This window comes from Siniperca chuatsi, linkage group LG11, assembly GCF_020085105.1.
Source record: "Siniperca chuatsi isolate FFG_IHB_CAS linkage group LG11, ASM2008510v1, whole genome shotgun sequence".
Classification (NCBI taxonomy): Eukaryota; Metazoa; Chordata; class Actinopteri; order Centrarchiformes; family Sinipercidae; genus Siniperca; species Siniperca chuatsi.
The window spans coordinates 25,921,892-25,947,215 of NC_058052.1; the positions used below are offsets into that span (position 1 = coordinate 25,921,892).

The following is a 25,324-nucleotide window of genomic DNA, read 5'->3' on the forward strand; positions in this document are numbered from 1 at the left end:
AAATTTTGACTATAACGAAGAAAGGCAGATACGCTATCTAAATCTGTGACTAATAAAAAGAGAAGCCAGGGAGGTTTTCCTAATCGAATGCCCACCGTGATTTCTCTTCCCGTGCTGCTTCTGATAATGTTAAACCAGCAGGATGGGAAGTTATGCAGTGAGCAATGTTCAATTACTGGCACATGTAAAGCCATTTAAAGATGCTCAGAGTGGAAAGCAGAGACGCCTGCATTAAATTAGTTTGTCCTCTCCTCTGTTGTATAATTGCTGATGCTCAGATGTACATTGTGCTGAAGTACCTGCATGTCAAACGTAATTGCAGTTTTCTCAAGGTGCAGTAATAACTCTGACAGGACTGTCAATTAAAAAGGAAATGGCTGTTTGGCATCTGGCCATGACTTGTATATTCCTGCTCCGTGAGGCTCCAGAGCTGTGATTTTCTTTTATAACATTTTGTAAATGTCAAAAAATGCAGTCGATGAATATTCTAGTTGCAGGGCTCATAACAGGATAAGAAAAGAAAAATCCAGACAATTCTTGCAGACTTTTATCTGTTAAAAGCTCATACACTGATTACAGTTGGTCAAACAAACAAATTCACATTTTTTTGCACTGTGTCTGTGCACATCAACCTCCATGAATCACCAGTGTTGGTTCTGGTGAGGACATTATGGATTTCATGGTCATCAGTATCAAATAACCAAAACTGTTGAGGTTCAGCAAGTGATATAGAAAAGCGCCTTTTGAGGGTTTAATGGCAGTATGGCAAACTCAGTCTTCAAATAAAAAGAAAGAAAGAAAGCTCTGGGCTGATTTATGTGTGCTAGTGTGTGTTGAATAAGATTTAGCCTTGCCTTTCAGGCGTGTATTAAAAAAAAAAAAAAAAAAGATAGCAGAGCTGAGTGGTGAATGTTCCCGAAGATCAGCCATTGTGAGAGATTCGATAAGAGAGTGTGAATTTCCAGGTACTGTGAACTTATCCAGAGTGTCGCATTATTGAATCAGACCTTTCTGAACTGAAGAGTGTCGGTCACACACGTGGCAAAGTGCCATAGAAAGGACCATGTTGAGTACAGAAGATGGTAACATGTTGGCTGAAAGCAGGAAGCCACATTCACAAAGCTTGAAGGAGGGCTGCTTTGAGTGTTCAATGTAAGACTTATTTCATATCAAAAACAATATCCAGAAGTCACACATGTTTTAAAGTGTTCAAGAGTAAACCTTTGAAAGCAAGCACCTAACCCCTTTTCGGTGACTTTGATGGAGCTAAAAACAGAATATTGTTGCTACTTCTGCTTATTGTAGAAAGTTGGAGCTTTTACTTTGCGATTACAAATAAGTTGGCTTGTTTTTCCAAATCAAACATTTTTTGATCAAATAAATTTGAAAAGTTCCAATTTATTTGCAAGGTCTTGGAGACCAAAACATCCACAACAATTTCCTTGTCCATTTTTTCCTCCTATTGGTGCCCATTTTTAATAGAACCACCACAATCACATTGGTTGAATTCCTCAGTAGCAAGGCCAGCTTTCCTCCTCATTCATGTCATCTTCATTTCATCAAACATCTGTAAAGAGACAGCTGCTCTTGCAAAAACTATGCTGGAATAAAAGTAATAGATGCTGTTTATCTCTGAAATTAAAACCAGTTTTAAGCTCCACGACGTCAATGGACACAAAGTTATGTGGATGGAAACATTTGTGTTTTGACATGTAAGTATCAAGGTTTTTTCATAAATGGATGTATAGTATGGCATTTCTGAAATGTAACCATATTTTAAAACATCATTTATCATTGATTTCTGTATTTCTAGCAGCATGGTGAAAAGAGGTAACTACCAGCTACTTTTACCGGTAAGATAAAGAACTTTGTGAACACTGGTCTCAAGCCAGTTTAGACCAGGTTGTGTGTGAAAAGGCCAAAGGATAAGTATAGTATATCGGTGTAAACCAGACTGATGCTATCCAGCATGCATGTTTGGACAGGGTGCTTTTAAGGAGTCAAAATGTCTTCCAAGCAATCAACCAAAACAACTGTTATTTTGAAAAATCTTTACCAGAATTGCAACCATTTTTTTTACTGTTTGTCACCAGAAACATTTGGGTGTAACTTCATACAGAGATTCAAAAGCTTCCAATTCATAGGATACAACATAGAGACATTTATTTCTTGTTTCAGTACCCAAACCCTACGGTTCTCCCTCCCATCAGCCTCAGAAAGCAGCATTGTTCATTAATAACCAAAAATGAAAAACTAAAATAAACTAAAAAATGTCAGATTAGCTTCTGTGGTGCCCCTTAGCCCTCCGTCCTTCTGTCCATTCATTCGACCAGCCAACAAACGGAAAAATAATGCACAGGTGAGTGTGTGTGTGCATATGTGTGTGAAAATATAATTTGTAACAAAAACAAAAATAATCTAGAATTGGTTTGAAACACTGGCCAAAGGGGAGTCAGCATCTGGGCTGTCTTTAACAATCTGACCTCCCAAATCTGACCAAGTGTAGAAGAAGTCTTTCCAGTTTTTTCTTCTTCTCCCTCTCTCCCTCGCTGCACTTGAGCACGCACGCAAACACACAGCTGGGGAGTTTTTGTTTTGTGTCGTAAATCCTCCAAGTGTTGTTGGTTACCACAGAGGGCTGTACTGTAATTCTTGGCTGGGTAGACAGGTTTTCAAAAGGAAAGAGGGGGGGATTGGTGTGGAGGCTCCCTCCTCGTTAGCCATTTTGGATTCTGTGCAGGCTCACAGAATCAGACTCATGGCTCGTGGACGTGCGTCGGGACATTAATGAAGTTCTTTTGATAGAATTGAGCAAGAACCAAAATGTGACAGAGTTAATACAAAACAGGGAGAGGAAAACAAAAAAGAAAAATAGTTACATCATTCCTGTGTTCTTCAACTCTGTACTTGTCACATTTTGAATTCCATATATTTATATCCATATATATTTATATATATATTTATATATTCTTTTTACAATTAAAAACACCATGGATTTGACAGACTATTTGGTTTCTTTTTGCCTAAGTAGAAGTGTTTCTCTTGTTTTGTAAATAAATGCATGTAAATATTTTTTTTCTTTTTCCGTACTGTCAGTCGGTGTAAAGGCGGCCACTCAAGAAGTGTTTATATGTTTGTATCCACACAGTATGCATATCATCAGCATATTTTCAGAATTTCCATGATATTACATTTTTTTTAAATTCAGCATTTCCATTTGCGTCCCACAGATGCAGAACACCAGAGTCTGTCAAACACTGTCAAACCGAAAGTGCATGTCCTAAATCGTGTCCTTTCATTGGCTGGTTTGGCCCAGGTCTCTGTGTGATAGGCTGGGGCTAAGTAACTGGGTCTGCGTGGGTCCGTTGCAGCTCAGCGCCCCAGCAATTCCTCCGTTAAGGTTCAGGAAGCAAACCGTTTCTCTGGCCTCCATCAGCGCAGCCATCGAGCCGCTGCTGATCGCGCCCTCTTCCTGCTTCCTGTGAGCCAACGCCCTGAGCTGCTCCTGCGCCTCCTCCAGCAGCAGCGCCACCTCATTCTGCTGCTGGCCAATGGCGGACGAGCAGGAAGAAGAAGACAATGTGGCATGTGCTACCTTCTCTCTCCTCCCTTCCTTGCAGGGCATGGGTCCGCAGGTGATTGACATCGCTGTGGTTGCCGAGGTGACACTGGTTTGCATACATGACACCTCGTTGTCATGGTGACACTGGACGGAGGGGATGATGGGGATAGAGCAGGAGCGAAACGGAGGAGGCGGGGAGTGGCTGGGCCGGCGTCCAGGCCTGCGCAGGCTGCGGGAGGTGGGATTCAGATCGTTGTGCTCGGATGGAGCGCACAGCCCCGAATGCTCCTCCATGCGGCCGCTCCAAGGCGACAGCGACGTTGTCTCCTTGGAAACAGGAGTTCGCATATGTAGGAAGGCATCTCGTCTGGGGTCGTCACATTGGTTCGCTCCCTGCATTTGGCAACTAGAGAAGATGGGAAACAGGGAATGAAGGCAGACAAGATGGAGACAAAAAGAAGAGAAAAGGAGTGAAGGTTAGTCAACTGAAAAACTTCACCATTGTGTCTTTGAGTATGACTTCAACTCGATCGCCTTTTCAAACTCCCACGCTGAAACCCTGGCAGAATACACAGAGGGACAGCTCTCCGCCCTTTGCCATCTCACAGGCTAACCGAGGATGCTGAGAGGGAAGACGATGGGTCTGACATCTTTCTTTCATCTCTTTATATCCGAGTCTGTGCACACACAAAAAAACCTCCAAAAACCTCAACTCCCTTATATAAGTAAAGATGTAACAGAAAGTTTACTTTTTATATTATTGATTTAATTATTTTAAGTACGTTGAAAATGAGAAGTGTTTTAAAGTGTAAGGTGTTCAGCTTCGGTCAAGGACAATTGAGGTAATCGGGCATCATGTGCAGCAATTTCTGTCAATTCTTTTTCCCTGTTTAGTAGTTTTAGGTCAAGACCATTTGCTTTGTTTGAAATCCTTTTTGAATCACTCTTGCTCAGAGATTGTATAGCTGCATTGATTCAAGGTATTATAGGTAGATCTTTTCTATACTTTAGGTTTTTAATCTCTGCCCTCAGTCATACCTGTGCCTGCATCTTCCTCCTCTATTCTCTCACTCCTCTGCTATGTTTTTACCCAAAGTTTCTTTTAACATGTTATGTTTTCTTAACTTGACCTCTTGTGTTACCATACGTGTCTAGCAGATGTCTGCAGTACGTTCACCTGTTGTTTTGGTTGCTTCTCAAATCACGTCATCAACCTACCCCCACGTGTGCATCCTGCCTACTGTATTTAGTCTGTCTGTCCCGGTTAGTCTCACACTGTTTGTCAGCCATCCTTGTGCTCAACCTAATAAATTAAACTGTACATTTTTTATCTGTTGCTTGTTCACCATTACATGTTGCTTGTTGCCATGACTACATTTATATGACACAAGAAACCAGGTTAAAAGGGATCTGGGAGGGAGAGTTTGTGTTTCTGGGAGGGAGAGTTTGTGTTTACATGCAGCTGGACAGTAATCGGATTACTCCCCTTGCCCCCAACCATAAGTGAAACCCACAGTGGTAATATATCTGAATTTCAAATGTTCAGCTGCAGACATATTTAGACTTACGGAGGCCATTCTTTATTTTAGTGTCAGTTTCAGTTTAGTTGGACTTTGGATTTAATTATTCTGCAAGATGCACCCCTGTGAGTAATCATGTTTTCCTGCACCCCGCTGCACTGCTGCACTCCAAGAGCCATACTTCCCCTGTCTTAAGTTTTTGTTATACACATGCAATATTTTTAAAACCACATTAGAAACTTGTTCCATGTATGTATACCAACCATAATTCTGCAAAATCCAGAATAACGTTCAGTGACAACTTTTTCTTTAACGTCACAATACCAACATTTTAAAAAGGATTGCGTTCTACAATATCTACGCCTGGAAGCTATGGTATGGTTAAGGTTAGGGGAAGACTGTGGTTATGGCAAATAAACTACGGTTAATGTATGGTTAGGGTTAGGCAACTAAAGGGCGCACTACTTCCTGCTTTGGCAATGAATGCTGACACCGGATATAAATTGTGAGGTGCAGAATTGCCCGATATCAATGTAACTCCCAGGCTACTGGGCTGATGTATATATGACATACAAGAAATTTGGTTTCTAAAGCAGAAATTTAGTTCAGGTAACTGTTTTAAACACCAGGTTTCTTGTTTACATGATGCTTAAAAAAATATGGTCGATGCAGAAAGTGGACAGAAACCTGGTTATATCTAAATGCACTGAATGCCTCTTTGACCACTATTCTTGTCTCCTACCCTTGTCTCTTTTCTCACAACCGTTGACCAGGGTGCTGATTCTGGAGCTGTCGTCAGTGTTCCCTGACATTTGCACCAGTGGCGGGTACTGATGGCCCAACATTTTTGCTTTATCTGAAAATTACACTGGTCGTGTGTTCTCTGCATTTGGGTCTAGTTAAGCAACTTTACACCAAGTCTCTGTTCTGTATCTGGGTCTTGACCTAACTTCACTGAGCCCAGACATAATCTCTTTCTCCATCTTTCTAAGATTGACCATGCCCTTCAGCATTATCAGTGTCTAAATCCAGCAGCATTCTAGATGAAATAATTCATAATCCTCTGCAGGATAGCTTTTTCCGTCCATGTCAAAATCCAACTTTGAGTCCCTCTCCCTTGTAATACCTCATCACAAACAAACTTACGCTCTCCATCAAGGCATGCAAAAATAGTGGTGGAAGGAGAAGGTGCCTTTTCAGATGCAAAGGAAATCACATCGTCCTTTTATTGCCACAGTATTTTTCTGAGATATGGAAACGTCACCAAAAACCACAGTGGAGATTTAGCGGGCCCACAGAGAGGATCCCGCGAGCGATAAGAGGGCTGATGCGAGGGTGCTAATTCCCAAGATAACATTCACAGACAAATCTCTCTTTTGACGTGTTGAAACACAATCAGATTGCAAAAATCTATGAAGCAGAGTTCAAATATAGACCCTGGAGCGATGATAGAGCAGCTAGAGGGGTATTACAGAGAGATTGTGTGCAAGTGAGGTGAGATAAGTGACTGGGCTTTTATCTTCTACGGGAGCTCATTACATGTACAAGTGTTAACAGTCATTTTCATTAATCCATTCCCCTACAGATCATTTCTTAATATAGCTCATCTGTTTGCTGCTAAAGTCAAAGTAAAATCTCTATGTAATGTGATGCAGTGACCTTGTAACACTGGGAAATGTTTGCAGGGAAGAAACACATGAACATTTATGCACACAGACACATACAGAAGCTGTGTATATAACTGAAGGCTGTGTATATAATATATTGGAAGACAAACTTATAGAGGGAGGGAGAAAACGGCATGTTTCTAATAAAATACTGCAAACAGTGGACAAAAATACAAAAAAGCATGCAGTCTCTCCATCAGCCATTTACAGCTTTATCTTAAAACAGTAGTAACAACAGAGGACATTCTCCCTGTCAGCCATTTTGTTGAGATAACACTAGGCTTCTCTAACAGGCATGGAATAGAATGTGCAACCTTTCTTTAAAGCATTTTCGATCTGTCATATGCTATCTGCACACTGCTCTATCACATCTTTTTTACTCCCCTGCTGCTGTTTTCTTCTTCTTTTACTATATTTTTGAACGCTTTCTGTCTATGTCAGAATGGATTCAAACTGGTTGTCTCTCTATTTCTGTCTCTGCCTCTGCATCTCTCTCTGGTGGTCAGATGTCTCCATGGTAACTCAGACTACCATACTATGGGAAAGGGAGTCTGTCCATCTGCTAATGTGAAAATCTTACATTAGAGAGTGAATGAGTGAGTTGGTGAGTGTGGATGACCTCTTGTCACTTCCGCACAACCTGTTCATCTGTATGTCCCAAACTATGTACGATTGTCATGCAACATCAGTGTATGAGTGTGAGTTTTGATGGAAGGGGAGTTTTCATTCTGTGCAATGGGGTGCACATATGCTCTAGTGGGCAGAGGCAAAAATAAAAAGGAGCCTAAACAGAGCAGCATTTGGGCAGCAAATGACACTTGTAGTGATCAGGAGACATTTGGGCCAACCAGAGGACACTTGAGTGACATCTTGGCTGACCAGGGGATGCTTGGGGTGACCATATGACACATGGGCTGACAAGGGGATCATTTGGGCCAACCACAGGTCACTTCAGCTGACCAGAGGGCACTTGAGTCAAGCAGAAGGGCACTTTGGTTGATCAGTGGACATACTGCTTGACCAGAAGACACATGGACCACCCAGAGGGAACACTGACCTGGCAGTCACTTGGGGATGGGGTTTGGGTGACCAGAGGACACTTGGGCTGACCAGAGGGGCACTTGAGTGCCACTGGGGCAGATGAGAAGAGCAGTTGGGCTGAGGAGAGGCACCCTTAAGCAGCTGAAGTGTCCCTCTATAGTGATGTTCAGGCAAAAATGAAGCATGAAATTACCGGCTTAAATAAAGATTAAAACAAAAGGAAACTGGGCGCTTGGAGCAAAAAGGGCAGTGGCAGTCACCACTCTGGTGCACACCACTTAATTTACTGTATGCATGCTATTTGTGTGCACATGTGTACTCACTGTATGTGTGAGTGTGTTTTTGTTCAGCCATGTCTATCTCTTATTCCTCTTTCTATTAGCATGCATGTAGGTCATGTGGAGCTTTATCCTGAGCCGGGACCGCTGGGACCTGAACGCCTGAAGTGAGGCTTGTCAGTCCAGGTGGGTAAAGCACTCATGACCCACTGAAAATGGGTCAAAGCACAGTGCCTTTCACACTAAATACATTTCTTGCTAATCATTCACACTGATCATTTACATTTCCCCTGGCTGCTATGCATATGCAGCTTTGCCTGAGAAGTGTAACCCTACTGTGTTACATTCGAATGCTAGAATTTAATTGTTGGTCTTAGCCATCGCATTAAAAAGCTGAGAATCAGAATTTAGTGCAGGCATGACAAGATGTCAGAGAGGGAAAGAGCGAGCGAAGAATATGGATGTATTGTGTCCTTAAAAGCACAAGCATCAGACGAAGCATTTCCTTTGAACTCATGCCACTGTACTGCAGAACACAGCATAACGTGACCTTGTTTTTATCTTTGCTCAGCAGATTGGAAAACAAAGGGATGGGGGGAGTAAAGGAGATTAAAAAAAGAGAAATGTAGTCTTTAAAAAAATTTCACAGAATTGGCTTTGAAATATCCACTCTGAAATGACTGAAATCTAAAGCTTTGTCCATGGCAGGGCTGTATTTCCGTTAGTGGCTTTCAGATCTTTAAACTGAAATTAGACCTAAAACAGCCTTTGTCTTTCTGCATAGTAACAGCCTGTAAACACAGTACATTTCAGTGGTCTGCATTACACAGTAATATTGATATATACAGTATCAGGGTATCTGCACATTTTAAGTACACATTTAATGACTTTTAAGACCTTTTTGATACCTCTAAAAGGAAAAAATAATACCATCACTGTGGCAAAAGAAATCGACAAACTAGACTACAGTATACACCGTTATTGAGTTTTACTGAATTTGAATAACTGAAATATTCAGTGCACATTAGCTAACGAAAATAAAACTGTATGGTGGTGGTCTGATGAATGGTAGCTGAAAGGCTTTGCCAGAGCGGCAGTGGTGGTTTTCCTGTTATATCTGATGTTTCTGGATCAATATTCCTGCTGCATTAATGTGTAGTAATGTGAAGTAGGAGAATTTCAGTTTATCACAAACATTCACAATCACAATCACCAAATTTGGAGATACATGGTTTTCACTGGACTGGGTCATCTGAAAAGTTACTAGTAACCAAAGCTGTCAAATGTAGTGGAGAAAAAAGTACAATATTTATCTCTGAGATGTAGCACAGTAAAAAGTAGAAATCAGCAGGAAAAGAAAAGACTCAAGTACAAGTGCCTTGAATTTGTACTTAGGTACAATTCTTGAGTAAATGTATATTGCACCACTGCAGAGCGGACATATTCGCAGTAGACAAATCATCTCTAGTACGTAACATTACAGCCAAACTACCAGCAGCAGCGTACGACTCGATGGGCTAGCAGAGCGCTTGTGCTTTTGAGATTTCATCTGAGAATCCATGCATAACATTGTTCCAAGTTTGAATGTTTTTTGACAAAGTTCACATCGTGCCTCGTGCGAATCGCTGAAACTTCTTATTAAATTTTAATTTACGCATGGCTGAGCCTGCATTGCTTGTTTCCAGCGTCATGTTCTTGGTGTTGTCCTTTTCCCAGCTGCAGCCCCCAAATAGGAAGCTGGATAAAGCGGATCACAGCCTGTACACAAGGTGTACTACCGCAACCTACCAAGCGGAGTGTGTGCTATCTATTTAACGTACAAAATCACAGTTCATAACAACACAACATTTTTATGATTAAGCTGTGTCATTTGTCAACCATTTGAAGTTCAAAAAATGTATCGTGGTCAGTTTGAATGTAGGCCTTCAATACATTCTCCTCACCCTCTTTGTGCTTCAGCCTCCTTTTCAGATGAGTCTACTTCTTGAAGGTGTTGGTAGGCAGGGCCTGAATACTTGGATCCTCCAATCGGATTTAGCCTTCCCCTGGTTATGGGCGGGGTCCTGCGTGGAGCTGACCAATGGGCTTCCCGGGTTCTCTGATCTGGACTGTGAGACAAGGAACCACTTCTGAGGAAAAAAAAAGAAGTAAAAATAATTTAGGAGTTATTGTTTCATATAGTATCTGATAGAATATGCTGTTATATATATAACTATTGGAAAGGTTGCTGTTGAAAGCAGTAGACCTCTTCTCATCCCAGGTCCCGATTTGGGCCGGGTCCAAATGATACTTTAATTGTGTTGGATAGGATCTCAGATGTATGTGTAAATATGTGTAATACTTGAGTGGATTTGAGTGGACTCACTAGCAGCTCTGGTCACATGTTGCTTCATCATCATCTCAGAAAGGAGATGTGTTTTTTTTTTTAGGTGAGACAGACAGAGTAGATTGATCGTTACTCTTTTTGCTTGTCAATTGGTGGCGCATCATGCCACTGCCAGTGTTGGTGTTCTCTCTCTGTTTGGTTCAACCACAATTTGGATCAGGTCTAATTATCCATTGGTCTATTTGGATCAGGTCTGACTGTCCTATAGCAATTTTTGGATTGGTCTCTCTTTACTTAGAATGAATTAATTGGGTAGGTTTTCCATTGGTCTGTTTTGGATTGGATCCAAAATGAAGACTTGGTAATTAGTTAAAAGAATATTCTCCTTAGACAATTCTGTATCAACATATAAACACTGGTCACACTGTTATAGCTTTATTAAACTGAATTTATAGGGAAACTGACCAGCAGATTGAGTAATTGCCTTGTTCAAGCCAATAGTCCAAGGAACTAAGCTCAGGAACAAAACCTGCAACCCACAACCATTTGGCACCATATCTGGCTTTACTGGAGACACAAGTTTTTGCATGCAATAAAACAGGGGAGGAAAGGGAGAATGAGAAGTGGACAAACGTTCCTCTTGTCGAAATGCAAGTATAGTTCCCAAAAAGGTTACTGGAAAAGGTCCTGCAGTAGAAAAGTTCAGAGTGGACCTCTGGTTAGTTACACATCTTTTAAGAAAAAGGTTGATTTGTTGCTCTTATTGTAGAGAAACCAGTTGTATTACAGTAATTGGAAAGCATGGTGTTCATGCGCATGCCCTCTTTGCTTACATACAACCTCTCAAAAGAGATTTTGGAGAAGTACATTTTGACTTACTTTACTGAAGCAGCAAATGTCCTCTCTGGGCACTTATTCATATTTAACTCTAGCTGTTTTGAAGGATAGATTTGCTTTGGGCTTCTTAGCCATAACAGCTGGAAGCTCTGCTTATAGTCAGGCACTTAATAGTGCTGGCAGAGTTTCATATACATGCATTTAAATGAGATATTTCCAAAACACAGAATTAGCCTTGGCCAGTTTCTTTCATTTTTATTTTGGACTGTGGTATCCCAACACACTCTGCTCTCCTGACAATAGTGTCCAAGTCTCTGCCTAAGCTGACGCGATTGCAAACAAATAAACCCTGATCGCCCACTAAGAATGTCATTTGTGGTAAGAGCAACAGACTGCCAAGTAACCTTGTGACCATCTCAGCTTTTCACAGAGAGACCAAGAAATCTAGAGAAAAGGAGAAAGAAAAGTCTTGAAGGATTTTATCCAAAAGAGAAGTAGACTTTGTGATTTGCAGGTTGTCTGATCGTATTTCTAGTTTGTCTGGGAAACTCTCCTCTCAACTCCTGCCTGGATCCCCTTGAAAAAAGGTGATTAACCCCCAGCTGCTCTAGTGGAGTTGATAAGCAGTTAAAGGCAGAAAACCATGGGCGCACTGAGAGGCTCTCAGGTGTGAATGTCTGTAGCTGAACAGCGATCTATAAAAACTATAAAAGCAGAATACCAATAGGTGGTGTGATGTGCAAACCTGATCTGCAGGAGCACCCTTCTCTTTGGCTCAGATCTGTGAATGTGTTTGTTCATGTGCATTGTAACAGAAAATCCAGTCTTGGCAAAGATGTGATTTCTAACTCTGTCAGAAGTAGGCACCGAAGTGTGTGTCGGAGTGTGTTGCTGCTGATGAACATGCCAAAGCCCAGCCAGTTCTAACACACCACTGAGCAGTGTGAGAAAAAGCTTACTGGGATTTACACGTCTGCGCTGGCTCATAAATCCCGGCACATGTGCTTTCCATTTTATCTCTGTTGCATCTCCTCTGTGTTCATGACTGTTATAGATATGCTTATTAACATGTTTATAGCTTTAATTATAATTACTATCATTCTTCCGTAAATCAGCAATTAGCTTTGGCTGCACTGTAATGTGGATAATTCAATTCCTCTCGTCACCACGTCCCTGCTGATTGTAGGAAAGGACACGGCGTTGCCTATTGTTGGTATTATTTGCATTATTGCTGTTTCCTGCAGTTAACGGAGGGGACAGCTGCGTCTCTAGGTATGTCTCTGTGTGTGCAATTAAAAGTCTTACCTGTGATGTTTTGCTGTGCCTCTGGAGCTGGTGGATGGCGTAGTGGACTGGGAGGACCGTTTGCAGTACTGTTGAAACAAACAAGAACAACAAAAAAGTTGTAACTTTTGTTGCAGTTAACATGTTATGAGGAATCCTTTAGATAAATTACTACCAATGATTTTAAAGACATATATGTTTACATCATGTGATACAAAGTGTTCCCACTCAGAATAAAACTTCTCCTTCTTAAGCAGGGTATATTGAGGTTTCTTAGATCTCTTCCCTCCCCCAGCTCTTCCTCACACACTGAGAGCCTCGGGGTGATGAGTGCCTACTGCCTTGATTCTGGGAGCTGACAGTCAGACTAAATGGAGTCGAGTTGCATCTATTTCAGCCTTTTTCCACATTCCTCAACATCATTCTTGCCTTTTCAGGGATTGAGGTAAATTGTACTGTGTGGAGAGCAGAGGGAGGCGGCTGACAGCTTGATAAAATCAAGAGCATTAAGGCTTCCAGTTGTGTCACAAATCTTCTAGCAACAATGAAGTATGGCAACTTCACTGAGGTCCAGACATGCCAGTGATGGTAATATATGGCAGCTGGGTGAGAAAAAATTGATAGTCTACCTGGGAAGGATTGCTGCACTATGAAAGTATTTATGATTTTACAGGTAAAAGGCAACGGTCATACATGGTAAATTTGTTTTCAAATGTAAGTTACCCTACCATGCCACAGAAGACTGATTTGACAAATTAACTAACTATATACATTAGCTATATAACGCCACTTAATTTGGCCACGCAGCCACTCTTAATGTGACAGGGTAACTACTAGTCACTCACAATGCAGCACTCTAGTTAAATGGTTCCCAACCTGGGGGTGTGAGCCACCAAAAGGTATTACAAGAAAAAAAATTTGACTTTTTTTTGTTGTTTTTTTTTTAAAAATTTGTGGTAGTTTTACACTGCCAGGTTTCTTCTCTGATCATTCCTTTGAAATCATTCCAATGAAACAATTAGAGAAGATAAAATCAGTTTGGTTGAACTGCTTACGACTAACTACAACATACTCACATGTAGACATTTCTTCATTTTAAGGGAACACATACAAACACAAACAAACAAACACACAAAACGTTTGGGAACCATTGCTCTGTCTTGAGTGCAATTCAGACAGCTGCAACTGCAAAACAATGGTGGTTACATAACTAAAGTTATGGAAAGTTGATTAGTAAATCTATGCAATTAAGCCCTAAGTGCTTCTTTGTACAGTGGAATATCAGGAAACAGGATAAAATGGAGACTTTAAATACGTACAGAGAGTTAAGTATCACAAAAACAGTCTATATCTGTAACCTGGAAGGATATCCTTTATACAGCATACATGGGTGTCTCATTCCTCGCACAAATACTATCATTTGGCTTGTAATATCACATTTTTGTTAGTCCACATAGTGGTCATGCTACTTTGTCCACCTCCTGTACTCCTGTACTGAAACAAAAGTCATGGCTCGTCTTGCCTCTTTTGCGAACGAGTCATTGAGGTGATTTCTGACCAGATTTATCACATCCTTCATTTTGTTCAGACATGCATTCTTCCTACAATAATGTTGTATATCTTTCTCTTTATTGCTTTCCATCCCTTTTGAATCTCTTTCTCATCGACATCAATCCTTCCTTTGTCACATCTCCTTCCCTCTTTCCTTCTGGAAGCCGTCATGACAGGAGATCTAAATCAGCACTACCATGGTACTATGTAAGTCCCAGTTTCCTTCTTTTAACTCTCTTCATGTTCGTCCCCATCTCTGGAGAGACAAATATGCAATGAAACAAAACAATTCTTTGTTCTGCACTTCACAATACGGTTGACAAGGCAGACTCACTCAGTTACACAGCACCAGATCTGCTGTGAACTCCTCAAAAGAACACAGGACAACACAGGAAAGTGTTTCAGGCTTTAAGTTTTAAAAGCCTTAAAGATGTAAAGAGAGTGGTGCTGGTTTGATTTCTTATCTATTACACAAACCTGTCTGTGGTTTGCATCTATCTGGCACTGACAGTTTTCTCTCCTCAGCATTATCTCAGCATCGTCTAGACTTTTGTAACATAAGGTAAGGGACCAATTTTTGTGCATTTTCTTGCTCCAAAGTACTTTTCTTTTTACAAAGTTCTGAGCTTGATGTCTGACTAACAAGGTTGTCACTGATGCAATAAATCTCTTTTGAGGACCCTCTGCAGGACACCTGCCTCATTAGCGTCACACATGCTGCCATAGTTATGTGACAATTAAGATGTTTGAAGGCTGATTTGTACTTAAAAAACCATGACATACTTTATTTCTTAACTTGAATTGATAATGTATATAGACTACCATCTCCACTCAAGCAGGACTGTAGATGATTAGAAAGCAGGTTCATTAGGAACTCCTATGAAACATTTAAATCTTAAAATCTTGAACTTTGACATTAGTTTTAAACTGTCACGTCTGAGTTGCACTTTAACCCACAGAAAATCTGACACTGGTTTCCTGTCATGAGTTGGAATCAGTCCATGTTGTGCTGCAAAGTCGACTTTAGTCTGCAAGAGTGCGGCTTCATTGATTTTTCAAGTGGAAACACAATGATAATTAAATGTAGAAGTTTTCTTCTTCACAAATTTAAGATTGGCCAAATGTCTTTGGGGAATGACACAGATCATTGCTGAAGGTATTTTAAAAATACTTGTTGGGCTCATGAAGGTGCTGCAATGTTTGATTGTCTCTACATCTGACACAATTCTTCTTACTACAACTTAAGGGAATGGCTCTGACTGGCTCAAAATATTATGAAACATCAGAAGTCTGAATAATTTGACAGTTATTTATTGGTTATCGTGGTCAAATTAGCATTGAATATGCATTAGGTGGACTAATATTTAAAGCATCAACAGACGTTTAAACTGCCAAAGTGCTGACAAGTGGTTTCAAATGTAAAAAATACATTATTACATCAAATCTCACTTTATTACCACTGAAAAGCCAAAACAGCCCTTTCAATGACTGTATCTTTAGCACTGATAGAATGTAATGATTAATGCAGATTAATTGATTGATTAATTAAGTCATAATAATTTACCCATAAACATTTATTGTATTAAACAGCATATAAAAGACGGATAAGGTAAAAAATACTTTACTTTTTTTAAAAAGGGGCTACTATAGAGTGCTACACATTGTTTAAATCAATTCAGGTTACCAGAAGCAACTTCCATGACAGTTGTATTATTTAGTGTGAGGAAAGTTTTTTTAAAAATGAAAATAACTACTGAGACAATGTCACATTAACGGACCGCTCCAATGAATTTACACATTAAGGCCTTGGAACTTGACCCATGCTATGGACGAAAAGTATAATCCTCTGCTGCTTCAATTTCTCTGTGAGACTCCCAACACCACCCTGTTCTAACTGCTAAGGTTTCTCTCACTGGTATTCTGACACCATGCACATCCATGCTGCTAATTGATACAGAAGCTTCCAGTGAACAGTTTCTCAGCCTGCGATAAAACAGAAAATATGAAGTTTTAACAGTGGGACATTAGGCTAGAAAGTGGGCTACAATTATTCACACAGAGAAGGATCTGTTAACGCTTGCATGTGCTGTTAATTAATTCATGATTAAGAAGAAAAGGATGGCAGTTTAATCTCTCCTGCTAGTTGTAACTGAAGGAATGTCCAAGTTCACTGACTTAACAATGCTTTGCTTTTACAGTTACAAACAGAAGAAAAGTCTTGTGTTTAACTTATTTAACCATTATAGATGAATAAAGAGCTCTACCTACCAGCTCAAAGAGGGAAAAGTGCCTCCAATCTGTTAACGCTGACACTGTGTGGTTCAGCGTCCATTTTGTTGCAGTTTGAAAATAGATTTAGGCTTGAGAAAGACTGCTCAAGGAAAAACCGGAAACTGTGTGCATGTGTCAATACTGACTGGAGGTCATTAATATAAATGTAATGTTTTCTCGCACAGCTGCAGGCAAAGAAACTCTGCTCTCTAGCTCCATAAACGTGCACAGATACAACAGGCAAAAGTAATCATTGCTTTGACAGTAACTTCATGTCGCGTCTGGACATTTGTGGTGCATAGGGAGCATGTAATTCCAAATATTAATGGATATGTGTGTATGTATGTGTGTGTACTGTAATGGATGTTTTAATCTCTGAGATAGGGACTAGCATACACGGTTTGCCTCTGGCACTGAGTTTTTTTTAACACTGACAGACTATCTGGAGGGAACCAGGAGATGATTTTTATGATTTGTGCAGAGATGCTGGCATCAATAACGGCTTTACAGCATTACACACACACACACACACACACACACACACAGACCTTAGCAGAGCAGGCTCAGGATAGTCTGTTCATGATAGAGACAGAGCAGTTTCAATTATGCAGCAATGACAGACAGACTCTGCGGAATACCTGTGGAATACATGATAGGGTGGTAAAACTGATTGACAGAGAAAGACCAGCTCAGTCAGAGCCGCTCTTTAGTTCACTGCTTAATCAAATACTTCCAACAAAGGGCTCTGCAGTGCTAATCAGAAGTGCTCATTTCCTATAACAGGCTGGACAGTGGACAGTTCTGCTGCTTTTATCATGACCTACCCTATTATATGAGGTGTTTATCTACATGTACGTGTGCTTAGATGCAACAAAAAGTAAAAGTCCCTATTAAAGTTAGATTAGAAAAATCAAATGGAAATTTAATTGTGGCGAAAACATGCAACAGAAATGTAACAAAGAGTGAAAGAAAATCTGCATAACAGCCTGCTGTGTATGACACATTTGTGAGAGTGCATGTTCCCAAAACACCATTGACCCTGTGCTTTTTGCTCTGTGTTCAGAAATGTTGGTAATTGATTGCCTGCAGACAGAAATCAATGTGATTCTGGGTGCGTAGGCACAAAATAAACAAATACAATTAATTTGCATGTAAGTTTCCCAGAGGCTCTTGTAGAAATTAAATAAATAACAAGATTCAAAAGCAACATTTATACACTAAAGATCAAGCTTCTTTTTCTCAACAATACATTCTGTACAGTCAGTAAACAATCAGTTATTCATGAGCTAGTGCTAATAGAGCAATTAGCAAAATAATAGCCAAAGGACTACTTTTAAATGGTTTTCTATTATGTTTCAATATAATGTGATTCTATTGTAGTTTGTTCAATTGCATATTATTGGATTCTATTATAGTCTACCACTATAATCTAATCACTGCGATCAATCGATTTGCTCGTTGGGGCCAAGTAAATTCCTGCAAATCTTTGGTGTTGAGTTCAGCTTTGGTTATCTTTGGAATACGTGCCTTTGACCAGCCAACCGTCTCGACAGTGCTGACCTCTGAGGGAACGGAGAGCTTGAGAGTCTAAAATGGAGGAACCTAGGTTATTAGCTGTGTCGCTCCATCCACTTTTATTTAACCTCCTCTGCCAGAGTATAAACTGCACCACAAAAGACGCATGCTGTTTTAGACACTTACGAGACAGAAGTCAACGGTACAAATAAACTTATCGTCCCATCAGAGACCAAGCTAAAGAGCTTGCAAGTTAGCAAGCTTGCTCAGAGTGCTATTGTAGTCATGATTGCGACTAAATAGTGCTATTTAGTGACAATATTTGCATGTTCCTGGCTGACTAATGTGTTAGCGTTTTGCTCACCAGCTAGTTCAACAACTAGCCCTGCAAGTAGTGTCTACATCGCAAAGCTTCTAGCACTGCCCATTTCACAAGGATGCATGGATGCACTTTGTTGTGCCACTTTGTAATGTGACCAAGCCATAATGCTAGTGCTAATTATTCGGTAGTCTCAGCTGCGGGATGAGAAAGCAGGTGACAAAGGATTGCCTGCCTTTTATCTGGTAATTTAGCCAGCAATGACCAACAAATGTGGAAAAGTAAATTAGCTCATAAATAGTGTGATTTGGTGAATGTTTACAGCTACTGTTTGACAAGCTGTAAGAACGTGTCAGAAGTCGGTCACTGTGCTGTAGTAGAGGCTGAGCCTTCTCTCTCTGGGTGCAGCAGTGCTAACCGCTGAGCTACTGTGATGCCCAGGTGAACTGGCCTTCAGACTCACACAGTCCTGAGAAGACGTCTAATCAGCCAAACACCAGACACCTGTGCAGCTCTCCACTGGCTGCAAACTCTTGTACAATCAGTTTGGTTGTGAAAAGATAATAACACATCACCTTAATAAAACAATTACAGTTAAAAGAGTGAAACGTTTTAATCAGCTACAATTTTGCACTGTGAGTTGCAGCAGGAGTGGCTGAATATGTTATATCTGTAAATAATGTTTAAATAAACGGACCTAAAGCAACAACAAACATCTATGTGTATAAAAGATTTCATCCTTGAGTTACAAATGCAGTGAAGACCAACAGTGAACTTAAGTCAATTAAGGTTCATAGATCAAGAAGCATAACTCTTGTGGATTCTGAGTTAAAGGAGGCACGAATGAACATTTTGTATATTATTTGTTCAGAATGTTTAACTTCACATCCATTATAAAGACTCAAAAACTCTAAAAGAAGCATAAAACTTAAACTATGATTTCTCAGAAAGTATGAAAAAGATATTACAAAGCTGAAGTGAACTGATAAAGTACAGTGACCCATTTAAAGTTTGAATGAAGTTCTTGGCTGTAAGAAGAAAAGGAAGGAGTTTAAAGAGCAGTTGGTTTGAACATTCCTCCCATTTACTTCCATAATAAGAAAAGTAGAAAAAAAGATTATGAAAAATATAAAAGATATAAAAGTGAAAAGTAAAAGCAATAATATCCTAAAAGGGCTAAACACTGAAAGATTTGAATAAAGTTCCAAGTCAAAAATCTGCACATGTTTTAGCTGAGTGCCAACAAATGAATGTAGAATAATAAAGATCAAAAAGAACATAGGTGCGATGGGTCTCAGTACATAAAATAGACCTCCTCCTTATCAATAACTGATGTTTTCCTATGGTGTGTCAATTGTCAGGTTGATAACTATACAATCAGTAAATATACAGTCCATGTACGGTGTATGTTCAAATAACTATTAGTCTGTTGGTGTACAGTTTTTGTCTGCACATTAAAGAAGAGAGATCTCTTATTTATTCTCAGTTTCTGTTACATCTAGGTTGAAATTGAATATAATATATATATATTTATATAATTTACTTCTAATGGCTACACAATTTTTAACAATACTTCAGTTATTTGTCTGTATATAAATGTTACTCTTCTAGATTAATAGTCTAGATAAGTCTCAAAAATGTTTACTTGTAAATACTCTTTTCTGCACACATTCCGTGCAGTACAATTACACTAAATGTGTGCCTCACTTTGATAAGAGCATTTCCAATTGTATGGCATATAAGATCTAAATCTATGTAGAAGGTTGGATTGCTGCCATTCCTTTGATCCTCATTAAAGTTTGGGAAGCCAGTTTGTTTGTCCTCGGCAGAGAACTCAGCTTGAGGGTAATATGAGGAGGCACACCTGACACACCATCTTCACGAACTCCAGATTTTACAGATTACTTTCAAGCTTTGGTTAGCTCTGTCTCCAAGCTATATCGTAGATATCTGAACCCTTTGTGAACTGAATCTCAAAATCCTCAGGCAAATCTATTAGCTCAAGATTAAAGTTGACAGGGCCTGTGCAGTCCTGCTCAATTCAGACACTTTTACTTCTTTGACCTGTTGATTCAAGTTAGGCATTGAATCATTTCATACACTATATTGTTGCCTTATTGCCTGCACTTCAAAAGCATCTTGTAACCAGCCTGAGACATTAGTACTAGAACTAGAAAGGTAGAACTATATGAAGATATATGATTTATAACATAAGGTTAAAAAAAAGTCTCTAGAGGTTGACGCTGGGAAACACAGTATTGTGGAAGATTTCAAAGGCCCATTACAAAAACGACTCAAAATTTTTCTCATCTGTCTTGTTTATTTTTAAAGGAATAGTTTGACATTTGGGGAAATATGCTTGTTTGCTTTCTTGTTGAGAGTAAGATGAGAAGATTGATAACACACCCATGTCTATTTGGTAAATATGATTAAATATGATTGCCAGTTAGCTTAGCATAGCATGATTTCCCAAAATGTTGAACTATTGCTTTAAGGTCTGGTTAAGTGGGAGCACCAAAACTACTTGGATAAGGTCCGGATAAGATAAGAGATTGCCTTTATGGATGTAAGGAACTAGTGTTGAATGTTGGCAGAAGATATATGGTCCCTGGTGTCAAAGTCTCTCTCAAACACTTTTTGTATTCCCAACCATTCGCCTTGACCTCCTCGCTCTGACTTTCCACTACACTTTAAGAATGTCACACAATTTTCACTGAAAGTAAACATTTTTTTTTTTGTTTTAAGCTGTTTTGTCAAATGACCAATGCTGATGTTGTTCTTCAGAGGACAGTCTATATCTTACTCTTACACTGATGGGCCCGATGAGGACGAATCAGGCAAATCAGGCCAAGGACTGACTGTCAGCTGTATCATTACCCGCTACTGTGAAATGTACTTATCTCTACTTCATGTAAACTGGGTCTCACATACAGGATACACATTTCTGTGCTTCTCCCAGACAGTGATTTATCTTGTGTATATTAATGTGTTTATGATGGATAGAGAGTCCCTCGGGAATACAGTGCATGTGCTTTGCTTCAATCATGCCCTTGGAGGAAACATACAAATAATCCAATAAAGCTTGATGTCAAACCTGTGTAGATTAGGTAGGTAACGCATATAGTAAATATGTAAAAATGGTTAAAGCTTATTTACAGTATGCCCAATTGTGCACAAATGCATACACTCCCCCAAGACGATGGAAGATGTGGATTTGACAGGCATTCAAATTAAGGTAATGTTTTCCATGCCAGCTACTCAGAGATGCACATCTAGGAGAGATGTGATGACAAAGAGCGCTGAGATGATGATGAATGACATTGCTAGCCAGCACCGTGCTCCCAAACCACCGAACGATTGCTCACTCAAAGACCTGTGGGCCTGATGCAAGTCGCCAGGTGGAGAAGGGAATACACACTGATTCATATGCAGCTAAAAACTGCAGGGGGGTGATGAATTTTATGATAGATACTAATACTCTGAGGAATGTGTACTGCATATGTCTGATTTGTGATAATCTCTCCAGGGGCACTGCTACCAGATATTAAATTGTGAATGTTTTAACCAAAAAAAATATTTTAAATGTGTGCTAATGGCAACTAATGATATATGTATTTAATGTTGAAAAATATTTCTAATAAAAGTTGGTTTTCTTGGTGGTGATGTTTCTTTATGCTGGCATGAGCAACTGAATATGGTCTTTGAAATGACAAATATTTTAGGTCTTGCTGATTCTTAACCACAACAGGTTGAAGTTAATGTCATCCGAGTTATGCAGTCTTCATTTCATACAGCCAGTCTTAAAAGAAATGGAATGGGAGCACCATGAGTTACACACCTGAATACTGTTTTCCAGGTGTATGCACATGTATGGGTGTCTTTCACAAAAAGGCAGCAAAACAGCAGTAGTCACCTCATGCATTTGCAGGTTGGTGTTAGGGGCCCTCATCTTGGCATCCAGGGCATTATGGGAATTAGCAGTGTAGTTTTTCAAACTGCGATTCTCCTTCAGGTGGGCCTGGAGCTTCTCTCTGCGCCTCCTAAAGAGGAAGAAAAAAAGGATGATGCACAAGTGGAATTTATTTCAGGAGAGCTTTGACCACTGTCAGCTAAATAACTGTGAATCCTGTGTAGGTCTGCAGGTTTTCATCCCAACCAATCAGTATATAATGTCAGTGATCATTGAATCATCAAGTGGTGTTGCAGTAACACTGGCTTTGAGTTGCAAAGTATAAGGATAAAGCATCTGCTGGCCCAAGTACACCAAAAGCGTTTAACCTTCCTCAGTTGCTTTCACACCCATCCTTCTTTAGCATCACATTAGGCTCTCCAATTGACTTCTAGTAAAATGTGAGTTCCTCAGTGTCATAATTATGTTCTGCAATCAACGTTACCAGCAAGTCTCACCTGCAACTAATCTATAATTTCTGCTCTCATTAATTAAAAACAGGAACCTTGGGACAAACAGCTACACAGATGCACAATATCACAGATGTACTGTTGGTACTGTGGTCCCTAACATCAGTTTGGTTTCACCCTGCCAAAACAGTACAGAACATGAAAGCAAGGCAAAACCTGTCCAGATTATTTCTGAGAGTTGCACAGTAGTCAATGAACATAGGAGAAGGATTTAAATATCGACTGATGGGATAGAAGTCCTAATCAGGGTGTCAACTCTAGTCAATAACCCAATAGCTACTCTGCTTCTTTAAACGATCAACCTGTTTCTTACATCTACAGTAAGTCGTGATGGCATGTCACTCTGGCAGTCTTCTTTTGGACAACAAATGTAACATATGTAGTTCTTAATTTCAGCCATTTATGTGACCATTTTAAGGTCACCTTTCCCTGGCTAGTTCTCTAGCTCCAATAGTGATTCCAGTAGTTTCCAGAAACTTTAAACGTGCAGTTTACAGAAGTTACAGTAATGTATTTCAAACTGTAAAAGCAAGCCTAAAGGATAGATTACAGAATAAACCAGTATAGGTTTGTTGTTAATGTTCTAACACAAATCTACATTAGACACAACTATGTCCAAAGACTACATTTATGGGCCTTTATCCTACTTTACTTTTCTAAATATAATAATATCCTGTGTCACTTATAAAGGACACTGGGGAGTATCTACAGGATTTTCTCCCAATTTTTAGACTCATCCACCGACATGCTTTTAAAAAATGAGTCAGTGGCCAAGGAGAACTGCATTGTACTAGTCTCAGCTTTCTATCTGTACCGCTCCTTTCCCCCCCTAAGCAGTAATAACAGAGACTTATAACAAACTAGTATTCCTGTTTTTATGATGTGCCTTGACTCCATTTAATAATTTCTGTTAAGACATTTTGAGTCTGGGCTCTTCATTTCTCAGATGTGTTGCTATTTAAACTAGTTGAATCAGAATGCGTTGTAATATTTATTGCAAAGACACCAAAGGACTGAAGTCATTGACTATAAAACTAATTAGTTTGACCCTAATCTTACAGACCTGTCTCATGACCACAGGTCTAGAGATAATCATGTTAGAAGAAGTGGATTGTTGGTTTGTTTTTCTGACAAGTGTACATTTATACATGTAAATGCTCTTAATTAGTTACCCAAGCCTGTGCAATTACACTGACCTGGATGAAAATGCACTAAACCCTTTTATCACGATTTCATTCTGTTGTGTCAGAGGTATGCTCATTATCAGATATAGCCAATAAAGCCTTTACTGTTCCTGTCTTGGAGACTCTCTGCTGAATGACAGAGATGTAATGAAGTGTTTGCAAACAGCCTCATGGTAAGCTCCTATTCTCTCCACCTCTGTGGCACTTTAATTATAGTTTCTTTAAAGAAGACTGTGACATTTGGTACACACTACTTTTGGAAAAATGTTCACTTAATATGACAGGTCCATTATCTCTTCTAAAGCCTTGACACCATCTGATTGTTTTATTTGATGCTTTGGCATGCAAAAGGGTATACTTTCTCTTTATGATAGAAGCATAATGCTTTTGCTGCACAAAAATAAAATCACACTTGTTTGAAAGATGTCATTAGCCTCTAAGATCACCATTTTTTTGTAACCAACCTGATCTCCTGTAGCTACAGCCCAGGCTACATTTGATTAGGGAAACCTGTGTGTTATTGTGAATGGGTCTAAGAGACATACCTTTTTGTGTACAGGTCATGTTGCTCAAAAATTGGTCAGCACCTACTCATTTGTTACACCTTTTTAATTTGAGTTAATTATGCTACTTATCATACTGTGTAAATGTCTTTCAGTTATTTTAGGTGGGAATTGTATCCCTTCATTAGTTAGCACCAGTGAAGAGATGACAGGGAATGAGGGAGAGAGATTCAACAAAGGTCCTCTGCCAGACAAACCAGGAATGTTGCGGCCGATGTCTTCACCCCTAAGCCACAATGTCTTCAAAAGAGGATCCTTTCTTATGATTAAAAACTAAGCAGCCCAGCGTCCCTGGGAATTACATGCATATCTGAAAGTTCTAGCCTTTCTTTATGTACCGAGGCAGGCTGTAAGGGTGTGGAGGTCAGGACAGTGAACGGGTGTGTAGCAAGCCCAACTTTTCTGGAGACTAGAGCTTAGCTCCTTTCATAGACCACCAATTAACATTCATGTTTTTATGAATCGTAACCATGATTGTTCCCTAACCTTAACCAAGTGTTGTTGTTGCCTACCTCTACCCACACCGTACCCATAATTTATTTGCCACAACCACGATCTTACCTTAATCACACGGAAAATTGGAAAATATAAACAATTGATTAATGCTGCAGAATCCTTATAATTTATTCAGTTGAAGAGATAATAGTTGTCTAGATAGATAGATAAGATAGATAAGATAGATAGATAAGATAGAACTGTGTTAATATTGTGGTGTGTCGAGCAGGTGAAGGACCCAAAATGCAGACACGTAGGCAGGGCAGGCGCAGATATAAAAAAAAAAACGAGGAGAGCAGTCTAAACAGGTAAATGAATCTAAGAGAGAGCAGGAAAAATCTTAAATCAGTAGTCCAAACCAAGGTAGACATTCCACGAAACACAAGGAAAGGCTGAAACGCTAGACACAAAGACAATCTGACACTGAGTAAAGGAAGGACACAAACTTAAATACATTCAGTGACGGGAGACAACGAGACACAGGTGAAACTA

At 39.7% G+C, this 25,324-nt stretch overlaps 1 protein-coding gene across 3 annotated transcripts in view; it reads right to left on the bottom strand.

Moving 5' to 3' along the window:
* Positions 1–533: 533 nt before the first annotated feature.
* The window catches only part of LOC122884536 (pro-neuregulin-3, membrane-bound isoform), a 345,178-nt gene continuing 320,387 nt past the window's right edge, over positions 534–25,324 (bottom strand). For all 3 annotated transcript variants that reach the window (XM_044214564.1, XM_044214566.1, XM_044214565.1), the window contains 4 exons: positions 22,085–22,211; positions 12,537–12,604; positions 10,012–10,197; positions 534–3,968 (listed from right to left, as the gene is read on the bottom strand). In XM_044214564.1, the coding sequence (XP_044070499.1) occupies positions 3,296–3,968; positions 10,012–10,197; positions 12,537–12,604; positions 22,085–22,211 (1,054 nt within the window). In that variant the 3' untranslated portion in view covers positions 534–3,295. The remainder of the gene's footprint in view (positions 3,969–10,011; positions 10,198–12,536; positions 12,605–22,084; positions 22,212–25,324) is intronic.